General features: G+C 40.4%; 1 protein-coding gene across 1 annotated transcript in view; it reads right to left on the reverse strand.

The window, feature by feature from the left end:
* Positions 1–35: 35 nt before the first annotated feature.
* LOC106935671 (metal transporter CNNM4-like) overlaps positions 36–20,084 on the reverse strand; it is a 27,782-nt gene continuing 7,733 nt past the window's right edge. Inside the window, exons 2-9 of the mRNA XM_015016247.1 lie at positions 15,471–15,614; positions 15,121–15,255; positions 14,059–14,228; positions 10,955–11,051; positions 7,500–7,589; positions 4,234–4,409; positions 2,445–2,989; positions 36–2,414 (exon numbers count right to left, since the gene is read on the reverse strand). Coding sequence (XP_014871733.1) covers positions 2,453–2,989; positions 4,234–4,409; positions 7,500–7,589; positions 10,955–11,051; positions 14,059–14,228; positions 15,121–15,255; positions 15,471–15,614 — 1,349 coding nt within the window. The 3' untranslated portion in view covers positions 36–2,414; positions 2,445–2,452. The remainder of the gene's footprint in view (positions 2,415–2,444; positions 2,990–4,233; positions 4,410–7,499; positions 7,590–10,954; positions 11,052–14,058; positions 14,229–15,120; positions 15,256–15,470; positions 15,615–20,084) is intronic.

Consider the following 20,084-nt stretch of genomic DNA (forward strand, 5'->3'; position numbering starts at 1 on the left):
TTAGACTGACTTGCTGGGGGTTTTTTTTGTCTTTATTTTGTATCTTTGAAGAAGTTGGAGTTCCCAGAAAGGCCCCACCTGGAACTTTGCTGGAAAATAACAGTCATTTTTCCAAATGAAAGGCTGTTTATTTTTTGACATTTTTTCCCCCCGAGAAAAATGTTTCTTTTTTACCACATTTTTACCAGGGGTAGCAAATGAATGTGGCCGGCATTGTACATATACTTCTACTAAGACTGAATTAAATAATAATCTTGACAGTTGAATATAGATTTCAAAGTTGCATTATTGTATGTAAAATTATAATTTTTTAAAATATGTTAGAATATGTGTACTCTAACCCCATTTTGAATAGTGATTTTCAAACTAAAAGCTTCAAACTGAATGTCTTATTATTTCTGAATACTTAAACAGAAGTAATAAAACCAACAGTGTGCATGCTCATCAGGCATCTGTTTGACTTTCTCTGGGTTAAAACATGTGTGCTGCTTCAGATCTCACTTCCTGCTGCAGGAGCTGTCAGCTACAGTGAATCTGGTCACTTTGCTGGTAGCTGAATTGACACAGGCATTGGTTTTTGTAACTCCTTCACGACTTAAGACCAGATTCAAACCAGAAAATTGAGATGAACAGAGTTGCGACAAGAGACCAACCTGAAATCATGCATATTGTAAATGAAACCGCCATCGTTAACTCCTTTAACTTTGGCAGCTTCAATCTTTGGACCAAAGAGGAAAAAAAAAATTCAATGAAATAAATAGATGCAACTAACTGGAAACGTCTCAGGCAGGGACACGGCAGTCATGTATTCTCCCAGTGGATAGGTTAAAGGTCAGTCTGCAATGATTACAAAAAAAAAAAAAAGAACAAAAATTTTATCTGCAATGGGTATTAAATATAGATATATATGTGTGCGACCAAAGTACAGTGGAGGTAACTGGGATTATTTTAAACCCTGTTGAATCTCATTAGGCAAAAATCTAAATATTTTAAATCAAATAGTTTATTTGTTGTAAAACATCTCCATATGTGACCATTTAACGTAAACAGTAATCTATAGCTACATGAATGTGTGAATAATTTATCTAAAAATGGAATTATATATTGAAATTAGAAATGCACCGATTCCCTTAATTTTGGGAGATCGATGATCGGCCAATATTTAAATATACTTAACAACTTTTCAGGCCAAAACAAAAAACAAATAAATATAATAAAAAAAAAACAATATCGCCCAAAATCGGAATTGGCAGGTCTGGTTTTTCAAAGATTAAAGTTGGCCAGGAAACTGCAATCATGTGGAAATAATTAAATAAAACTTTCATTTATTAAGTGTTAAAGTAACATAAATATTTAGTGTTTACTTCTTTAACACCACTGTGGCTCTTTAAATAGGTCCTAGCATCTGATTGGCTAACCTTTACACCAGCTCAGCCACACAACAATAAGCTCATTTATAGCAAGGTTAGCTCCGCCTCCTGATATAATAAATAATGATAAATTAATTATGTGCTGCAACATCAGGGACGAGGAAACAATTAACTACACTTCTTCCAGTTAAAGGGTTAATAGAGGAGCCATGTTGTGATGACTTCCTGAAGGCAGTTTCAGAAAAAGCAGGAGTTTTTAAAGAAACAAAGTCAAATTTCTTTTAAATCATATTTGATATTTAGAGCATTTTAAAAACTGAAGGTAGTTACATTATAGTTACCTGATTAACCTATAAAATTATAATACTGTTCCTTTAAATACATTTTAATCAGTTATTTCACACTTAATGATTTATTTAATAAATTATTAAAACATTATTGAAATAATTTAAATTATATACAAATATCTACTTTACAACAGTTGTGGCATTTTGGATCTCATTTCATGAAGTCATAATCTGCCCCCTAGTGGATAAAGACAAACCCACACAGGAGGCAGTCCTGTAGTTTTTGATTCATAAGCTGTTTGTTAAAAGCTTCTCTATCACCTTAAAACTCTAGTGAATGGTGCTGGGTTTTTGTGTTTACTTGTAGAAAGCTACGGGGCTCAAATTAAACAACTGGATGCATGATTTATGACTGTATGTAAGAAATGCAATCTAACATGCCACCACAGGGGGGCAGTGTAAACTCTCTCTTCCAGTTACCTTCATTGTACTCAGGCAGAGGCAGACATACCGTCACCTGTGCAGATAAAACGAAATGCAATGGTAGATTATTCTTTTTGGTTGGACTGGTCCATCCTCTGGTTCCCACTCTGTAATGGGTTCAGTGTTGGGATGGGAACATGCAGGAGGAGATGGCAGAGAGTAGAGATGTGCTGATCCTTTGTTGGTTTCCACAGAAACAATGTTGCTTAGGACCAAAACGGCCAACAGGAGAAGGAAGTAGTGCAAGGAGGTTGAACCGACGGCTCTCTAAGAGGACCGGAGTTAAGAGGACCGGAGTTAAGAGGACCGGAGTTAAATGGTGCTTTCAGTGTGTGCGTGACTGATGGTGTGAATATGTTGGGAGGGCTGGGTGTAACTGGGCCGGCGGGGGCCCACGCAGTTAGGCTGCTCACTGAGCAGAGTGGTGGTCTCTCCGGGCCCGTTGTCCGGGCTGTCGGAGGGCGGCGGGTGCTGCGGTTTGGAGGAAAGCGACGAGCTCGCTGCAGGATTCAGAGCACATGGCACAGTGCTCACACAAGAGGGAGGGGTTTGTGAGAGGGGTGTGTGGTTGCTGGGAGGGGGCGTGGCCTGGGGTAACACCTGGCTGGGCCGGCGGCCGGTGGAGCCTATGGTGAAGGTGGCTCGAGCACTCTGGGAGGCGTGCTGGGTGTTGGACGACGGGTGTTTCACAGGAGGCGTGGCCAGCGCCAGCGGCGTTTTGGTTTCCAGGGGCGTCAGGGGCGGCAGAGAGATGGAGATGTCCAGGCGGACGTGGCTGCCCTCCGGAGACTGAGGCGTGCTGTCCAAGCGGGACGCCAGCAGAGCGTTCTGGTACTGAGCGCGGGTGACCTGAGGAGGATAACGGAACGCTAAACAATTTTTACTTCATCTTTACTACCAGTTCATCTCTACATTTAACCATATATATGAGGATATATGTCTTACAGGTTTAATACAGGGCGATACAGTGACTTAAATAATAATTTGAGGTGCTAATAAATGTCACAATTTAACAAGATGAAGTATTAATTAGTGTTGCTACTTGAATAAAGACGTGCACCGATAAATCAGCCCCTAATTCCATAATATTGTGAGGTCTGTGATTGGCTGATCTTATCTACCTCTGCAAAGGTCTGAAAATCAGCCGATGTTATCTTGACTGACAGACCCGCCCACTAATTCACATCTGCATGTTAACAAATAGTCAACCCACTGCTGCCACCTTAACAACTTTTTCACAACATATAGCGAATTTTCAGACAAGATTGAAGATTGATGATTGGCCAAAAAAATTGCAATCAGTGCATCCCTACTTGCATCGCTGACATATAATCACTAAATCATGTAATAATCTTGAATTGAAGTTGAAGTCTCAGCTGACGCAGAAGTAGCATCATATTAAGCTGTACATTTGATTTGTACATGTTGGTGAGGCCTCCACTTGGCCCTTCTCTTTTACAAGAGTGGAAAAATAATACTGATTCACCTTTGTCACATATTTGAATTGACTGGATAGAGACTTAGGATTCATTCACACCAGCCCTGTTTAGTCTTCTTTAATGCAATTCTGGTACGTTTGCCTAGAAAGTTTGGGGAGGTGTGAATGAAGCAATCGACTAAAAAAAAAGTGAAATCTGATTTACCTACAAACCCAGGTCTCAGTTCGGACCAGAGACCGCACAAAAATCAGGAAGCAAACTATAATGCAGGGTATTCTGGGTAAATACAATCAAAACAAATGTATAAGTCTAGCGCTAGCAGGTTTTGCCAAAAACTCTAAAATTTGATGCCACTCCATTTGTTTTTTTTTAAGGAAGTTGCACTCATGTCTTCTTCAGAGGTTTTCCTCTTGTTTCCTTCAGTGGTTCTTGGTACAACGCCACCACAAGCGAGAGGACACAACAAGTTTTTCAAAGAGTTCTGTTTGTTTGATACAGCACGACATGAAAGTGAACCACACAACTGAAAATGTAACAAATGAGTCTACCGGACAATCAGGTGTGCAAACACCTTCAAAAGATGCCTGTATCTGTCTGAAGACTCTTTGTTTTCTGTTTATGTGGCAGCATTGTGTGGTAGTGATTCTGCGTTACCTTGACATACTGAAGATCAGCCAGAGCTCGAACGCTGAAGTCTGGGATGTACTGGAAAGGGGTTCCTGGGATCTGAGTGTTGCTTCCGCCGATGGAGCTGCCCTCGTGAGCGCGCTCAGTGCAGCTCAGAGAGGCCGAGCGGTTCAGGTGGCCCGCGTGCGACGGAGAACGAAACTCTGGGGACGAACAGAAAGGAGAGGTCAGCGGTGGCATCGCAAGAAAACAAACAGAAGGAGCAAAGACGGGAGACTGCGTGGTGAAAAAACACAACGTGAACGGATGAATCAAAAGAAACAGGGAAAAGTGTAGCATACTGAATGCAGAGAGAAGTGATGAACACAAAGTAACACATCACAAAAAAAAACATCCAAAGCATTGTCGATGAGCAACTGATGCAGAAATGAGACTGTTTGTTTTGCAGAGAATGCAACAAACAAGCCATGCGATGAGAGAAAGTGCCCAGATTGAAGTTTGCATGGCCGCAACAGGACGATCTGTCCGCATGGACGGACTTCTCTCATTGGCTGGTTCATGGTCCAAGTGATGGAGGGGCTGTTCTGGGGTCAGTGGCCAAACAGCAAATGTAATGATAAGAGTTTGAGAGTGTGGAGATTATGTGGGGAGGATCAGGAAAACGTCTGGGCTTAAAGGAATAGTTCACCTTAATAAAATCATATGCTGCTGTATTCTGACGATAACCTTAGCTTAGGCCGTAACGAACAGATGGGAAGCGGTGGGAAACAGCTACTCTGACTTTACGACATAAGTGGAGAGCAAAAGTATTCACACCTTGAACCTTTTCACAACCAAAAAATGTCAATGTATTTTATAGGAGTTTTATTGGATACAAAGCAGTGCATAAAGGAGTTGCAAGTACATAAAACACTTTCCTTATTTATTTGTAAAGACAATCTGACACACCAGGCAGGAAGATTATTAATAAAACAAGCAGTCTAGGGGTCCTAAGTCCTATTTAAAGTTAGCAACAATCCACTTAGGGACCACTGCAAACGTGGAAGAAGGCGAGACCCAAATGAAATCTTTTGGGCTACATGCAAACCTTTTTTACTGCTCTGTAACAAACATGCAGCCATGCAACCTTCAAGAGTTTTATTTGTAAAAGTTGATAAAAACCTTCCATCCTTTTCTTTCTACTTCCAGATTATTCACTACTTTGCATAAGTCCCAATAAATACATTGAAGCTTGTGGTTGTAATATGAGAAAATATAAAAAAGGTCCATGGGACATGAGTACTTTTTGTAAGGAACGGTGTCTGTGAATGAGCCAAACTGTCAAATAATTGGCCAAATGTTAAAAAAAATAAATAAAAAAATCTGACTAAGCACCAGACAGAGACAGTTTTGAATCGTGTTACTGAACAGAAGTTCAAAATGGAACTCTTCCAGCAAAAGCAATCAAATTTATGAAATATGGTTGTGGTATGCAATGCAATGTTCACTCCTGAGGTCTTGATAAAGTTGAAAATGTGCTGCATACAAAGTGAGATGCCAAAGATAAAACCTCACTTTAAGCCCTTCAGCTGATGGTTTTCTGGGGAAAAACACAACCAGAACTCTGCTTCTGGACCTGGTTTAGGGGTTTTATGGTTAGAGTGTTATTATTCAGTGGTTAGCTTTGATTGGTCTAGACCAGATGGCAAAGATTACAAGCACTACATGTGTAGACCAACAGGTCAATCAGAACAAACAACACAGCAGCTTTGGTTACTTCACACTTTACCTTAAAATAGCAAACATTTTGGTATCATAAATATTACTATTTACTTATATATATCCTTATTGAGGTATGGCGTTTCTCAAAAGAATATCTTGTCAATAAATTCTCAGGCGCAGAGAGCAAATAAACACATCTGTTAAAGTGTGAAACTACTGAGTTAACCAGAGCTCTGTAGTCAGATTCACCACACCCTTCTGTGCAGAAGGAGTGATGGAGAACATCTGACTGGGACCCAGTGGTTAAACAAGGTGTTGGTTTTGTTAGGGTAGGAAGTTAGAGGGCGCATCATCTAGAGTCCCATCCAGCAAGTTGTTCATTATAACTGAACTGCACTTTAGCGACAATTCAGAACACGTTTACGTGTCTTCATTGCTGATCAGATCTATGATTATTTGAATATTATCATAAATCACTGACAGCTGCCAATCACACAGGGACCTTTGTTCTGTGGAAATCTGCAAGCATTTTGTTGTTTCAAAGAATCATTTTTGTGTTTTAATTTAGATAATAACCAATGCATGTCCTACTAAAAACTGGACAAATAGGCACAGCCCAGCAAATCAACCAGGTTTTGTCAAATGTTGGCGAAAAGAAATGCTGTAACAAACAGGAAGTAGAGGCTGCAAGCTAGCACGGAGCACACATGTCAGATGGAGAGAGTTCCTCATCTCCAAGGACTTGGATTTAGAAATTGCTCAGAGTTTTGTGCCTCTCGAAAGGCACAGACCCACTAGTGGGTGGGAGCGGTTGCTAAGCCAAAACGTAGCCAGAAAATGAGTTTCCCTCTCCCCTTTTTGCAAATTGACTCTGTTTTTTGTTGGAAAAACAACAACAACAACAACAACAAACACTTCTAGTGAACGTGAAAACTTTTTTGCGAAATTAAGGGAGTTTTTACAACTTTTGCCATTCCTGTCAAGCTTTTCTAATGCAATGCGTCAAAAAAATGCTGATAGATACACGACTGGAGTCGACAATTTTACTTCACAAAGGGAAAACTGAAAATAAGTGATAATATTCTAAACAATAAACACACTTACTTAAAAATGCTTTCTAGCTTTAGTAGGATTTTGCTCTGGTCTCTTAAAATGACACGGACTCTGAATTTATCTTACTGAAGTTGAATTAAATCCTTATTTTTTTCTAAATATATTTGAAAAAGAATTTGAAATTCCCAGGAAAAGACTGAAAGCAAAACTGAAGTTTTTCTTTGTTAAATATCAACAATGTTGGTTGGCTGTCAGCTGTCTTTGATGGGATTTATGAATTTGGAGTTCTTAAACAGTTTTAAACCGTCATCTTTACAACCACAGCTCTTCAAGAAACATTTTTTTCTTTTCAGCCGTTCAGAAAGAAAAACATTAAAAAGTATTCTTTGTTAAAAGTACTTATATTACGCGTTGACATGAAACCGGCTGGATGTGGACTCTAAAGATGACTTAAAAACAATCAATGAGACTCGTGAAGAAAAATTGTGTTCATAAACACAGACCCCTCCCCTCCCCCTCCGTCCCATGCAAATGTTTACCTGGGAAACGAGAGAACACAGAAAACCTCTTAAGAGAGAGGCGTCGTGGAGGGGGGGACGCCACTGATGGGGAGCGAGGAGGGGTGACAGCTGAGAGAGACAGAGGGGGAGAGAGAGGCAGAAAGAGAGGGAGGAAGGGAGGAAAGAGGCACAGAAAGAGAATTGATATGGTTGATTTGTTTGTTTTCTTTTTATTGGAAAAGACAGGAGCTGATCCAACCTGTTTATAAAAATCAGATGTATATTTAAATTTGTTTTAAGACAACAACTGATAGAGCTGCATAATGTTCATGAGAAGAGCAAACAGCAGAGAGAAAAGAGAGCGACAGGAAGAAGAGAAGGACACTCAGCACATCACAGTTTCAGTCTGTCAGTTTCCCATCTGGTCTGTGTTTTTATTCACGTTTAACCGGGAGAAAATGGCAATGACTTTTCATGTCATGTCATCTCCAGACATTAGGCAAAAGTAAAGATCACTCTCAAAACAGAGAGAGAAAGATGCAACGGTGAACCAGAAGGGGGCAGACTTGTGCCGCAATATGATGCACTGAACTTCAGCTTAAAACCAGCTGTGACATCCACTGACCTCTACTGTGTGTGTGTTTAGTCAGTCTGAGTATGTGAACAGATTGTGTGTCCAGGTGTAGTTACTACTCCGCAGAGAGAGAGAGAGTCCAGTTCTAAATACGTTTTTGTTAGTCAAAGTCCAGACGTAGATTAGATGTCCTTTGGTCTTCATGCTAAAAAAACAAAAACAAACAAAAAACAATTTACTTTTCATTTTGGTTGAATTAAAAATAATTCTGCAAGGAAGAGTGGGCCCAAATTTGTCCACCAGTTATTGTAAATGCATAATGACCGTTGTTAGGCTTAGGGCATGAGTAGTTTCTCACACAAGGCTAGTTTGGCGTGAATATTTTTTTTAGTTAATTGATGAAATAATGCTTAAAAAATAGCTATTTTGTATTTCCTCAACTTTTAAATTAGTTTGATCATTTGAAACAATCCAGTGAGACAAAGACACGTCCTAGAGGTGCACCGATGACCGTTTTCTGGCCGGTCTTTAGAAAGTCCCATCTGCCGATTCTGATTTTGACCAATTACAAGAATTTTGTCTGAAAAGTCGCTAAATACAACAAGAAAGTTGCTAAGTTGGCAACAGTGAGGTGACTATTGTTAACCATGCATGTTATTATGTGACCTTGTGGGCGGGGCGGGGCGTGTTAGTCAGACCTGTCATGGTAGAGCAAAAGAAGACAGTGGCTGATTTTCAGAACTTTGCGGAGGCTGATAAGATCGGTTTCTCATCTAATTATCGGCTGATCACCTAAAATGAAGGAAATCTGGATTGATTTACTGGTGCATCCCTAACATGTTCTAAAAAATTATCCCACTGTTCAGCCAGAGACTTAACGACAACACCAATTTTACATATGAAAAAATAAATAAATCTAGAAACCATAAGTGAGCTCAGACATCCCGGTTTCTTTTTGCCCATCACCTTTCATTTGGGTGCACTGCGGCATTGCTGGATGACCCTTAACCACCAATAAGACAAATCCTCTCAAGAGCCTGGCAGGCCATCTCAGGGGAAACAGTCAGCTAATCTGTAGCCCCGCCGCCCCCACTGGAAACTATCTGAACTCTGACGCAGAATTCTCTCAGCTAACCAAAACCAAACCACTCAGTAACAAACACAATAAAAGTGTCTCTGTCTAGCTTGGTCACTTTGAATGATTTTACTGGTAAACGCCTAAATAGATCTTCATGTTGAGAGATCAATGCTCTCTTTGCCTCCTCTTCGTCCCGTCAACAACCGGCCCCGGTCCATTAGAAGCTCCTTTTTGATGTCTGAGAGGAAAACAAACCAGTCAATATCTGTTGAGTCTGAGGTCAGTTTTGTTTGGGTCGTCTGTCGACTTGAACAAGGACACAAACTAAGTGCTTCCCTATTAGGACTAAGCCTATTGGCTTTCCTTCCACTCTGTACAAACAGATGGCTTTACTGTCAGCTCAATGACGCTGCACTTTATCAAAGAGCATCAGCGAGTGAAGGAGAACTCAGATAGACTTTCATGTATTTTCCCCATGAGACTTTTCCAATATGGAGCAAACACACTGCCTGTTTTCACAACATGCAGATTTGTTCTGGTTTTGTGCATTTTTTTGTATATACTGTATACTTATATTTAATGGCATACTAAAGATTCACCATAAGTTTTTCAAGTGCTTTAATAAAATATTATGACAGTTATGCAGTTTACGATTTATATTTTATGTTAAAAAATGTAATTTCAAACTCCCAGAAAATATTTTCCCCCTAGTGTCAAACCGTGAGTAAGATCTGCTTGTCTTGGCTTCCTGCAAGGCTGTGTACTTGGCCTCATGAGGAATCGCAACAAAAGGATTTGTACTGCCAAAACTTTACCACATTTTGTTCATGTTACAATCACAAATGTCTGTGTATTTTAATGGGATTTTTAGTTTTTTAGTTGATTGACCAAACAACAGTCAGTGTAGGTTGTTTGTCTACCAACCAACCCGCCTGTCAAAATCCTCATCAGGCCACATTTGAATGTGGAAGGAAAATCAAAATTTTCAAAACTTTTAACAAACAAAAGTAAAAAAAGCTTAGGTGTGACTTTGGCATCCACACAGCATGATGCCGGCACCACCATGTTTCACTGTGGGAATAATCTGGTTAGGCTGATGAGTTTGCCGCCACCTCCGTGTGACTTTGGTTCATTTTCTCCTTGCCAGGTCGGTTGTTTCAGGCGTTCAGCAGCGAGGTCACATCTGAAGGCAAAAGGTGGCTCTAGATTTTATTTAGGGGTATCAAAGTAAAGGGAGCTGAAAACAAATGCATGTTTTTTGTGTTTATCACATAAAATCCTAATAGAGTACAATAAAGTTTTTGGTTGTAACATGATAAAAGTTTAACATTACTATATAGTCTAACAACATGCTGGGATCTGCCTTTTTTATCTCAGTAGGACATTTACAGCCCACCTGTCACCTTGTTTTCACTCTCTTGCTGTCAGTTGGTGTGAAATGTGAGACCAAATGGTTCAAAGGCAGTTTTCACCCCCAGGCTTCAGGACTAAGTGTTAATTTTTTAATCTCCCTTCCTTTCTGCCCTCTTTCCACCAATAAAAGAAAATGTTAAACAAAACAATGCCCATAGAAAGTTCACTAAACATCATACTTTGTATAATTTGGTTTGTTTCAAACATGAAGTGCTTCTCTGTGTGACTGTATGGTCAGTAAAAATGTGACCAAGTCCCAACACACGCCTAAAAAAATAATTTTCTGACCGTTAGGCCTCACAGGCATCCTGAGAAATGCATCATTGTCACGCTTGTGTCTCCCGGTGCATGTTTATAGGGAGCCTGTGTGTGTGTGTGTGTGCGTGTGTGTGTGTGTGTGTGTGTGTGTGTGTGTGTGTGTTGTCTCACCCAGTGTTGGCGTGCTCAGAGCCATGACTCCATAGTAAGAGAACGGGCCGGTTTCGAACTTCATGTTCTCGTTTCCAGCTTCCACCTCCACCCGTCCCTGATCAACACACACAGAAATCTGATTTAATGTTGTTTTTAACTCATTTATGTGAGACATTATTCTCTAAAACAATTAAACACAATCCCTGATGAGACCTGGATGAGACCTTCATCGCCTTAGGTATACACATTTGTCCTGTTCTGTGACTGCCCAGTCTGTCTCTGTTTATGCAAAAGGCTTGTCATTGAACCTGGTCATGTGACTATCTGACCCAGTTTGTTGTGACCAAGCTGAAGGCTTTTGGTGCTATAAAAAACTTTGCCGGGTTCTATTGTTAGAACGCAGCCGCTCTTAAAATGAGCCTGTATGTATAATTTTGAACCAGTGTGGATTAGAGAAGACACGACTCAAACTGTAGCCTGACAGAAAAGAGCTGTGACAAAAACTCAACAGAATGTACAAGAATAAATAGTTCTGGCACGACAACATCAAAGAGCTGTGATTAATGTATTTAAAGCCAGCTTACGTTATTTTCTATGAATTTAATACATTTTAAAGGCCTTAATTTCAGACACACAAATTTCAGACTTTTTAAGGATTTATAGACATTTAAACTTAAGGCAATGAAGACAGGATCAGAAAGCCGATGTATTGGTGCACCCTTAAACATATCATCCCTGTCTACAGTAAGTTTCGACTGCAACTGTATGGAAAACAAAAACAAAAAGAAAGAAGAAAAAACAGAGTCAAATTGAAAAAGTTATTCTTTTTTTTTTTAGGATCTTTTCTGGGAATTTTTCCATTAACCGTCCATCCATTCATTTTCTGTACACCCTTGTCCCTTAGTGGGGTCAGGAGGTGCTGGTGTCTATCTCCAGCTAACGTTCCGGGTGAGAGGTGGGGTCACCCTGGACAGGTCGCCAATCTGTCGCAGGGCAACACAGAGACACACAACCATGCACACACACACACACACTCACACTTAGGGACAATTTAGAGACACCAATTAACCTAACAGTCATGTTTTTGGACTGTGGGAGGAAACCAGAGTACCCGGAGAAAACCCACGCATGCACAGGGAGAACATGCAAACTCCATGCAGAAACACCGGGGCCGGGAATTGAACCCAGAACCTTCTTGCTGCAAGGCAACAGCTCTACCAACTGCACCACTGTGCAGCCTATTAACTGTCCAGTGACATCTAAATATATCCATGCTTTTTTTAACTTTCCTATTGTTACCCAGCAAAGTGTCTGAGTATCAGACCAGCTCTGAGGCTCTTCCATGTTAAAATCCCAGAGTCGAGTCGAGTCCTGTAGCTTGTAACACAGACACTTATAAATATTACATCCCAGCACAGGTTCTCCACTGCAGTGTCTATTTACCTCCAATATATACGCTGCCATCTTAGTGAGGTCAACTAACATCATGTGCTACTTCACCTATTGAACATCAATACTACATTCCTGACCCTGAACATCCATTTTAATCTGAGCAGAAAAAAAGTTCTCACATTCCAAGACCTGGAGCTTCAGCTGGTTCTCATAAAGATGGACATAAATTTGCACATGCACACACACACGCACACACACACACACACACACAAATTTACCAGATTGGTGAAACAGGAACAGGTGTGATCAGGTTGCACAGTCAGTGTCTACAGTCACTTTATCCACACCTTAGGTGTCAACAACCAAGCCATTGAATCACACAATCACACCTCTATCTCATCAAGCGCATTTAGACAATATTTATGGTTTGATCCTTTATGTAAAATATTGTTCTGCTTCGAGTCTCTCTTAGGGCAAAAATTCTGAACAGTTTTTAGTAAATCAACCTTATTCTTCTTCGACCTCTGAGCTTTAACATTACATGTTCTTCTGAATGTTTTTCTTTCTGCTGACCTTTACCCCCTGAAACACAAGTAGGTAGAAGCAGATAGTATCACAATTTAGGGCTGGTGTAAGATTCTTACTGTGTGTGAGAAAAAAAATTAATAAAAAAACATATTTTCATAGCATTTGTACAGAAATTTTACATAAAAATGTATAACATAATTTATCAAGAAAGACACAACTAATATTGCTACTAAAATAATATAATCTATTATTAACACTGTACTATTTTAATATATAGATTTGGAAATGTTTTTATTAAAATGCACAAAAATGCTGCAGAAGTTTACAGGATATTTTTCCTTTCTGCCGTTCATCTCTTCGTCCAGAAGTTTTAATTTATAAAAGGCTGACAGTAGTTGTGCTTCTATCAAACTATCATGCAATTTTTTAGCAAACTTTTAAAATGTGAAATGAGCAATGTTTCCATTGACAGGTTTGAAGTGAATCAACACTGAGACGCAAAGTTTGATTTTGTCAGATGTTGACGCTGCACATGGCTGTAATGAACAGGAAGTAAAAGTTGCAAACTAGCATAGACCGCACATCGAGGAAAATTGGAAAAAGTTCCACATTTTCTATAAATAGTTAGCATGCTAACAGACTGTTAAGCAGTAGACTGCAGGCTAGATAACCAAGTCAATAGTCCAGCTAATATTAGCTTGCCAGAAGCTGTTTCCATCCAATTGTAATGGGAATTTTATGCAAACTTTGAAATGTTGCAAAAAGAAAAAAAAAAAAGAATTAGGTATGTTGTCATCTATTAGTCTGGAGCAAATCAACCAGGCTACCCAGAGCGTAATTTCATACTCTGGGTAGCCGATGGATGTAATAAACAGGAAGCAGAATTTGGAAACTGGTATAGACCACACATCTCAGAAAAATGGAGAGTTCTCCCTTTGAACTGCAGGTTTGGACTCAGAAATGTTTCAGTTTTGTTCCTCTAGTGAGGCTCAGACCCATCAGTGGAAGTGAACATGTCAGAACCGACGCAAAAAATGTGTTTCCATCAACCTACTTTTATAACTTAGGAGTTCCGTTCACACCAGCCAGCTGTGAATGTTTCTCCAGTTTTTGTGTGTCTGTGTGAGTGTGTGTGTGTGTGTGTGTGTGTGTGTGTGTGTGTGTGTGTGTGTGTGTGTGTGTGTGTGTGTGTGTGTGTTCACCTGCAGGATGAGTACAAAGTAGTCAACAGGTTTTCCCTTCTGGTAGAGGAAGTACAGAGGCGACCGTTTGTCGTTTTCGTTGAACTTGAGCTCCTGGATGACCTCTGGGTGCCTGAGGATCCTCAGCAGCACCCGCTCTGTGATCTGGAATGGGCTGAACAAGTTGACCTCTGAGAGGACCACAACAAAAAACAACGTCACGACGAGATACACGCAGGGTAATAGGCTGATTTATTAAGGATTAATGAGAACAAAGCTATGCAGGCTGCCATTTTACTCAACTTTCATAAAGAGTCAACACATCTTTACATGTATGTACATATATAGTTGAAAAATAAAAAGTCTGACATGTGGTTAATATTTCTTTTTTAATTAAAAATCCAAAAAAAGAAAACAAGTTTTGAATCTTTATTTATTTTTGAATGTGCTCAGCAGCAAGCTACACATTTGATATTTTAGTGACAGATAAAGTGGTCTGATTTTTGTGGTGTAAACCATTTTAGATCCAAAACCTAAAACAGTTCTGTAGGTTGGCCATTTTAAAGGAAAACTGCGCAGCTTGAATCATTTTTGCTGGGTCTGAAGTCCAAAGATGTTCACCACGCGTTTCTTACTGCATCAAACCCCTCAGCTACATTTCAGACTCTTGACATCTCGGCTTGCCTTTTCAACGTTCATCAGAGTACCGACAGAGACTGAACAGGTATGGCTTGTTTAGAAGAAAGAAAGAACAAAAAAAAACCTTATCTCTAAAAAGAAAATTACAGCACAACTTAATGTAGCAAATTAGAATCGAACCAGACCTAAACTACTGCTTAACACAGGTGATGTGTTGGCCATAATAACCATCTCAGTGTACGGCGGTGGAGGGATCATGATTTGGACTTGGCAAAAGTATTCTAAAACAAGCTAAAGCTTAGCTTAAACTGCTCTATGACACATGACGAGCTAAAGGCAGAACAGTAAATCTACAACAAGGAGATTTAATCGGCCTCTCCTTTCCTTTGAATGACGGTAACGTGTTCATCCTGACCCGGAGCATGACCCGTCCTCGGAGCTCACCTGTGGCTAAGAAACGATGAGCAGCCAGCATGAGCTGGGGAGTGATCTTCACTTTGCTGTCGCCGTCCTGCTTGAAGGCGGAGAAGTCCGGCTTGTTCTTGTGAGGATCCACCTTCTTCTTGTTCCTGTTGTCAGCTGACAGTAAAGTAAGGAGGACACACAATAAAATACAATACAAACTGTTTACAAATCCAAATCTGTGCAGCTTGTGTTTGAATTCAGCCCCTTCCCCGTCCCATCGAGGTCGGCTCTCATAAACCCAGTGTCCTGCATTCCCAGTAAAGCCCAACTAAACGCGTCAGAGCTCGAGCTTCTATGATGACAAAATGCAAAAAGGTTCAATGACTCACTGTAGAGGTCGGACTCGTCCAGGATCTCAGACTTGATGATCTCCTCGATGACGTCCTCCAGGGTGACCAGACCCAGAACCTCGTAGAACGGGTCGCCCTCACCCTCGTTGTTCACCTTCTGGACGATGGCCAGGTGGGATTTACCTGCAGAGAGGCACCAGAGGTTGCATCAAGACTCCGTCGATCGACATTTTACGATGCAAGACTTCCTGTTTTATAATATCTGGTGAAAGTGGGACAGGTATCAGATGGGACGAGAGGGAATAAAGTTTGCTTCACAGCAGGAGCTGCTGCTAAGACTTCAGTCTTCAAACAGATTTCTCCCCTCGGCTAGACGAAAATATATTTTCTTCTATTTTTTTTATATAATTTGTTTTACAGTTTTCAAACAGCCGTTGGATCTGTCAGTGGATTTAACCTGGCTGCCAGAGGGATGGACAGATACCTTAATATAGACCAGACTGGGATAAGAGCCTGGGAGAGAAAGAAGTTGGAAAAGCTGCCAGACTGAGATAAAGAGGAAAGAAGTAAAAGCGGTTCTCTGATACAGCACTGAACTGGTTTGACTCTTACATAAAGAACAGGGACTTTGTCGTATCAATAGGTAACTTCTCATTGAAGGGGACAGAAGTCAGATGTGAGGAACACCAAGGTTCAGTCCTAGGACCCCTCATTTAATATATATATGCTCCAACCAGCTCAGGTTATAACAGGAAATACGATTAGTTACCATAACTATGGAGATGATACACAACTCTACATTATGATGTCACCAGGTGACTCTGAACCCATCCAATCACTGAACAGACGCAGAGACAAAACTGGAGCCATTATCTCTGGACCTAAAGAGGAACGATCTGGAGTCAGCACTCAGCCTCAGTTAGCTGAAGATTAGTGATCAGGACTCAGACCTGAACCTTCAGAGTCACATAAAGACAAATTTCCAGGATTAGAGGACTAATGTCTCAGCAAGGTCTAGAGAAACTCATCCATGTGTTTATTTTTGATTACTGCAACAGTGTCTCTACAGGTCTGACTAACAAAAAAAAAATCAATCCTCCAGCTGCAGCTGATCCAGAAAGCTGTTTTTGGTGTTCTCACTAAAACCTTAAAGATAGAAAACATCACCCAGTTCTACAGTCCTTCCACTGAGAGAATAGACTTTAAAATACTGCTGTTAGTTTATAAATCACTGAACGTCTTAGCAGCACTATACTGTACATTAAAGATCTGCTGCTGTTGTATCAACCATCCAGACCTCTCAGGTCTTCTGGTTCTGCTCTGCATCCAGAACCAGAACCAAACATGAAGCAGCATTCAGCTTCTATGCACCACAAATCTATAACAACCATCCAGAAATCTCCAAAACAGCTGAAACACTGAGTTCCTTTAAATCTAGACTTGATTTTGATTTTGGCATTTGAAAAAATATAATGTTTATTGCTTGTTTCATAAGTGGTGGCTGCATGAAGTTTTTATGGTGTTGGGCACTTTGAACTGCCTTTTCACTGAAACGTGCCATGCTAATAAACTTGACTCGACTCGACATACTAAGTCCATCATGAACGCTGACGCCTGCCAGCAGGAGGTAAGTAAAGCGGTCTAATCAGGTCAGCGGGATGGAGGCCTGTCACAGCTCATAGACATCAGACACCAGCAGCTCCGGCCTGGACGGCTTCCTCTGTCACACAGCTGTACCACTAATCAACCAATAGATTGCGTCTTTTTAGATATTTTTTTATTTTTACTTTCTGCGTAAGATAAGTAACTTCTCCTTCTGTTCGCTGAAATTTGACAGGAGAAAAAAAAACAGCATATTGTTCTACGCTGTGCTTTGCCCAGGAGGCCTGGGCTCTCATCTGCTGAGAAAGATTGCTTCCTGAAGGCGTCTGCTGTGTTGAGATTTTAAAGTTTAGCTGTGTTGCTTATAATGCGTCAGTTTGACACTGTCAAGCTAACCAGAAATTTCACACAGCCTTCCACTGCGAAGAGAGAAGAGCCGAGCTGAATGAGGCGGCTGCTGATGTTCGTTCAATATTTGGAAGTGTGGCCAGCGCTGACTGAATGACTTTGTTCGCTTCCTCTGCTGCCATCGCTACAGCTACAGGCAGACTACAATTCTGAAACAGTGCAGAAAATCAAAGTCTCCACTCACTCACAACTTCTCCTTCTGTTCGCTGAAAATCTACAGGAGAAATCCAGATCAATGGGAGAAATCCCAGACATAGAACCGAAGTGAGATTAGAGTGGAACTGCATAGGAAGCCGATGACCAGGCTAGAGTTTAACAGTAGGCTTGTTGTTCCAGATGTTTTACTGTTTCTTTGTGTCATAGCTTGTTGTTCATTGAGAATCTTGGGAATGTAAACCCTGGAGGATGAAACTCTTGAGGTGGGTCATCATTTTACCACAAGGGTAGGAATCCATGTGACTTCTTATTTCACAGCAGCTCAGACTTACAATATTTAGTGATGTATCTGAAGGAACTTCAGTCTTCACTAAAACTTAATACATCTGAGCAATCAAGTCTTTGAGCTAATTAACAAACAATGTCACATGAAAAACACAGCAAATCTTTGCCTCAGGCTCCTTATAACAGAAAATAATGTTTAAATGTCTTCTTTTTGGTTTTAAATCAGGAGAAAGTTTGACAAATTTCTACTGAAAAGCCAGATAATGTGTCAGACTGAGCAGAGTTTTCTCAGGCTGATCCTTGTTAAGCAGTTGACAGCAAGCTAGCTACCAGAACAGATAGCCCAACTAATTATCCTCAAAATTTCTCAGTTTCTGAGTTTTTGGCGGAAATTAACTCCTCCTTTTTATTTCTATCTAAAATGGCCTTCATAACCTACTCATTAAGACTTCAAAAAACTACTTTTAGCGTGCGCTGGGGGCCAGCAGGAGCTCTGTTGTCTTTTGGCATAAGGTGTTTAGCTGTCCTGCCCAAAGTGTATACTTATTCTAGGGTTGCATGGTGATGAGCCTACAGATGTGATGCTGAGGTCGTAAGATGTCATGCTAAGATGTTTATTTTATGGGAAACTTCATATTGTCAACACTTGTGTTATGATGGACTGATGTATGGCTGTATAATTGCTCTGTAAAAATAATAAAAGTGAAAATTCTAAAAAAAGAGAAAAAAAAAGGCCTTAATACACCATCGTAGGGATGATCAGACAGAGGAATATTTCCCCTAAAATAACTACAAAATATCCAGAATGGCCATTAAATATTTTCTTTTCATCCCATTTTGTTCAGTCTTCTCTGATGGAGCTACTTTTATCATCTGAAATGCTTACAATTAATCATCTATCCTGCCATGAGCGGCTCTAAACGCTTAACGTCAGCCTGAAATCGCTCGCCGTCATACAGAGTAGTCTGCAGCTGCAGCAGAGCTGAAGTCGGCCAGCCGCTCATGTGATGACTCATCCCTCAAACATCATCATCATCATCGCCCCCTGTCCCTCAGGCAGTGAGGGGTCAGCAACCTCTGCAGTGGCTCCGTGCAGCAGTTGAGTTGACGCCATGCTCTCCTGCAATCAGACAGAACTGCTGCATTCCCAAGGATTCTGCTGCATGTGTGCATGACTCAGGCTCTGCTGCTAAAAATGGGACTCAGCTGCGGATGAAAGCTGACCACACTGACATCTGAAGCCGATCTCCGTCCTCTGTCGAGTCCAGACAACTCTGGACAATGCTAAAGACGCAACATCCATGACCTTCGATTATGTGTGTGTGTGTGTGTGTGTGTGTGTGTTTTAAACGAGCTGCTCTGTGCCACGATAATAATTATGTTAGCAAGGTGTAGCTATCGGCGCTCAGATTTCCCGCACTAATCCTGTGCGCCTGAACGTGATGGTTTTCATCCCATTAAACAGCCCACAGCTGGAGAGTTCACTCCTGCTGAAGATGATCGTTCAGACAAATCTGCTGCTCTGGTGTGTGTGGAGAATAAAAAGCCTCCTGCCAGATTATGTAAATCAGAGTTAGCACACTTCCTCTACATTTTTGTAACACATACTACATTTTCACAGGGGTGAGCAGGCCAGGCCAGTAGAAATGTTACGAGCAGGGGGCACAAAAACCAAATCTTTAATTTCATATGTATAAAATTTAATAATTTCTTATTTTATATAGAGAGATTTATTATATATTTATTTGTTTTGTATTTAATTATTTATTTGGTTTTATCTTTATGTCTTTATTGACGATGATCGCTCTGTGTGACTTTCTATCATGTGAACATGACCTGTTGGGGTGGACAGTATTTTTTAAGAGGGGTTCATGCCCCCTAAGCCCCACCCCCTGGAGACGCCAGTGCAGAGTCATGAAACGTTCTGATAAATCAGAGGGTTTCAGACTTCTGTTCTGTTATTCTTTTTCTGTATAAATAATTTAAATGTTTTTATTTTCTTTGCTAAAGAATCACTTGAACATATCATTGTGATCAATAGTGACTAGTTACATCATAATCATTCAGACTAGTGTTGATATTGAGCATTTCAAAATGTATTCATTTTGTAATTTACAAATTTACAAGTATCACAAATTTTACTTTAAATAATGCAACAAGAAGGTAAAAGTTACCTTTCTTATTCATTTTTGAGAGGCTTCA

The sequence above is a fragment of the Poecilia latipinna genome, unplaced genomic scaffold (genome assembly GCF_001443285.1).
Source record: "Poecilia latipinna isolate Pla-1442-1.1 unplaced genomic scaffold, P_latipinna-1.0 Scaffold1998, whole genome shotgun sequence".
Lineage (NCBI taxonomy): Eukaryota > Metazoa > Chordata > Actinopteri > Cyprinodontiformes > Poeciliidae > Poecilia > Poecilia latipinna.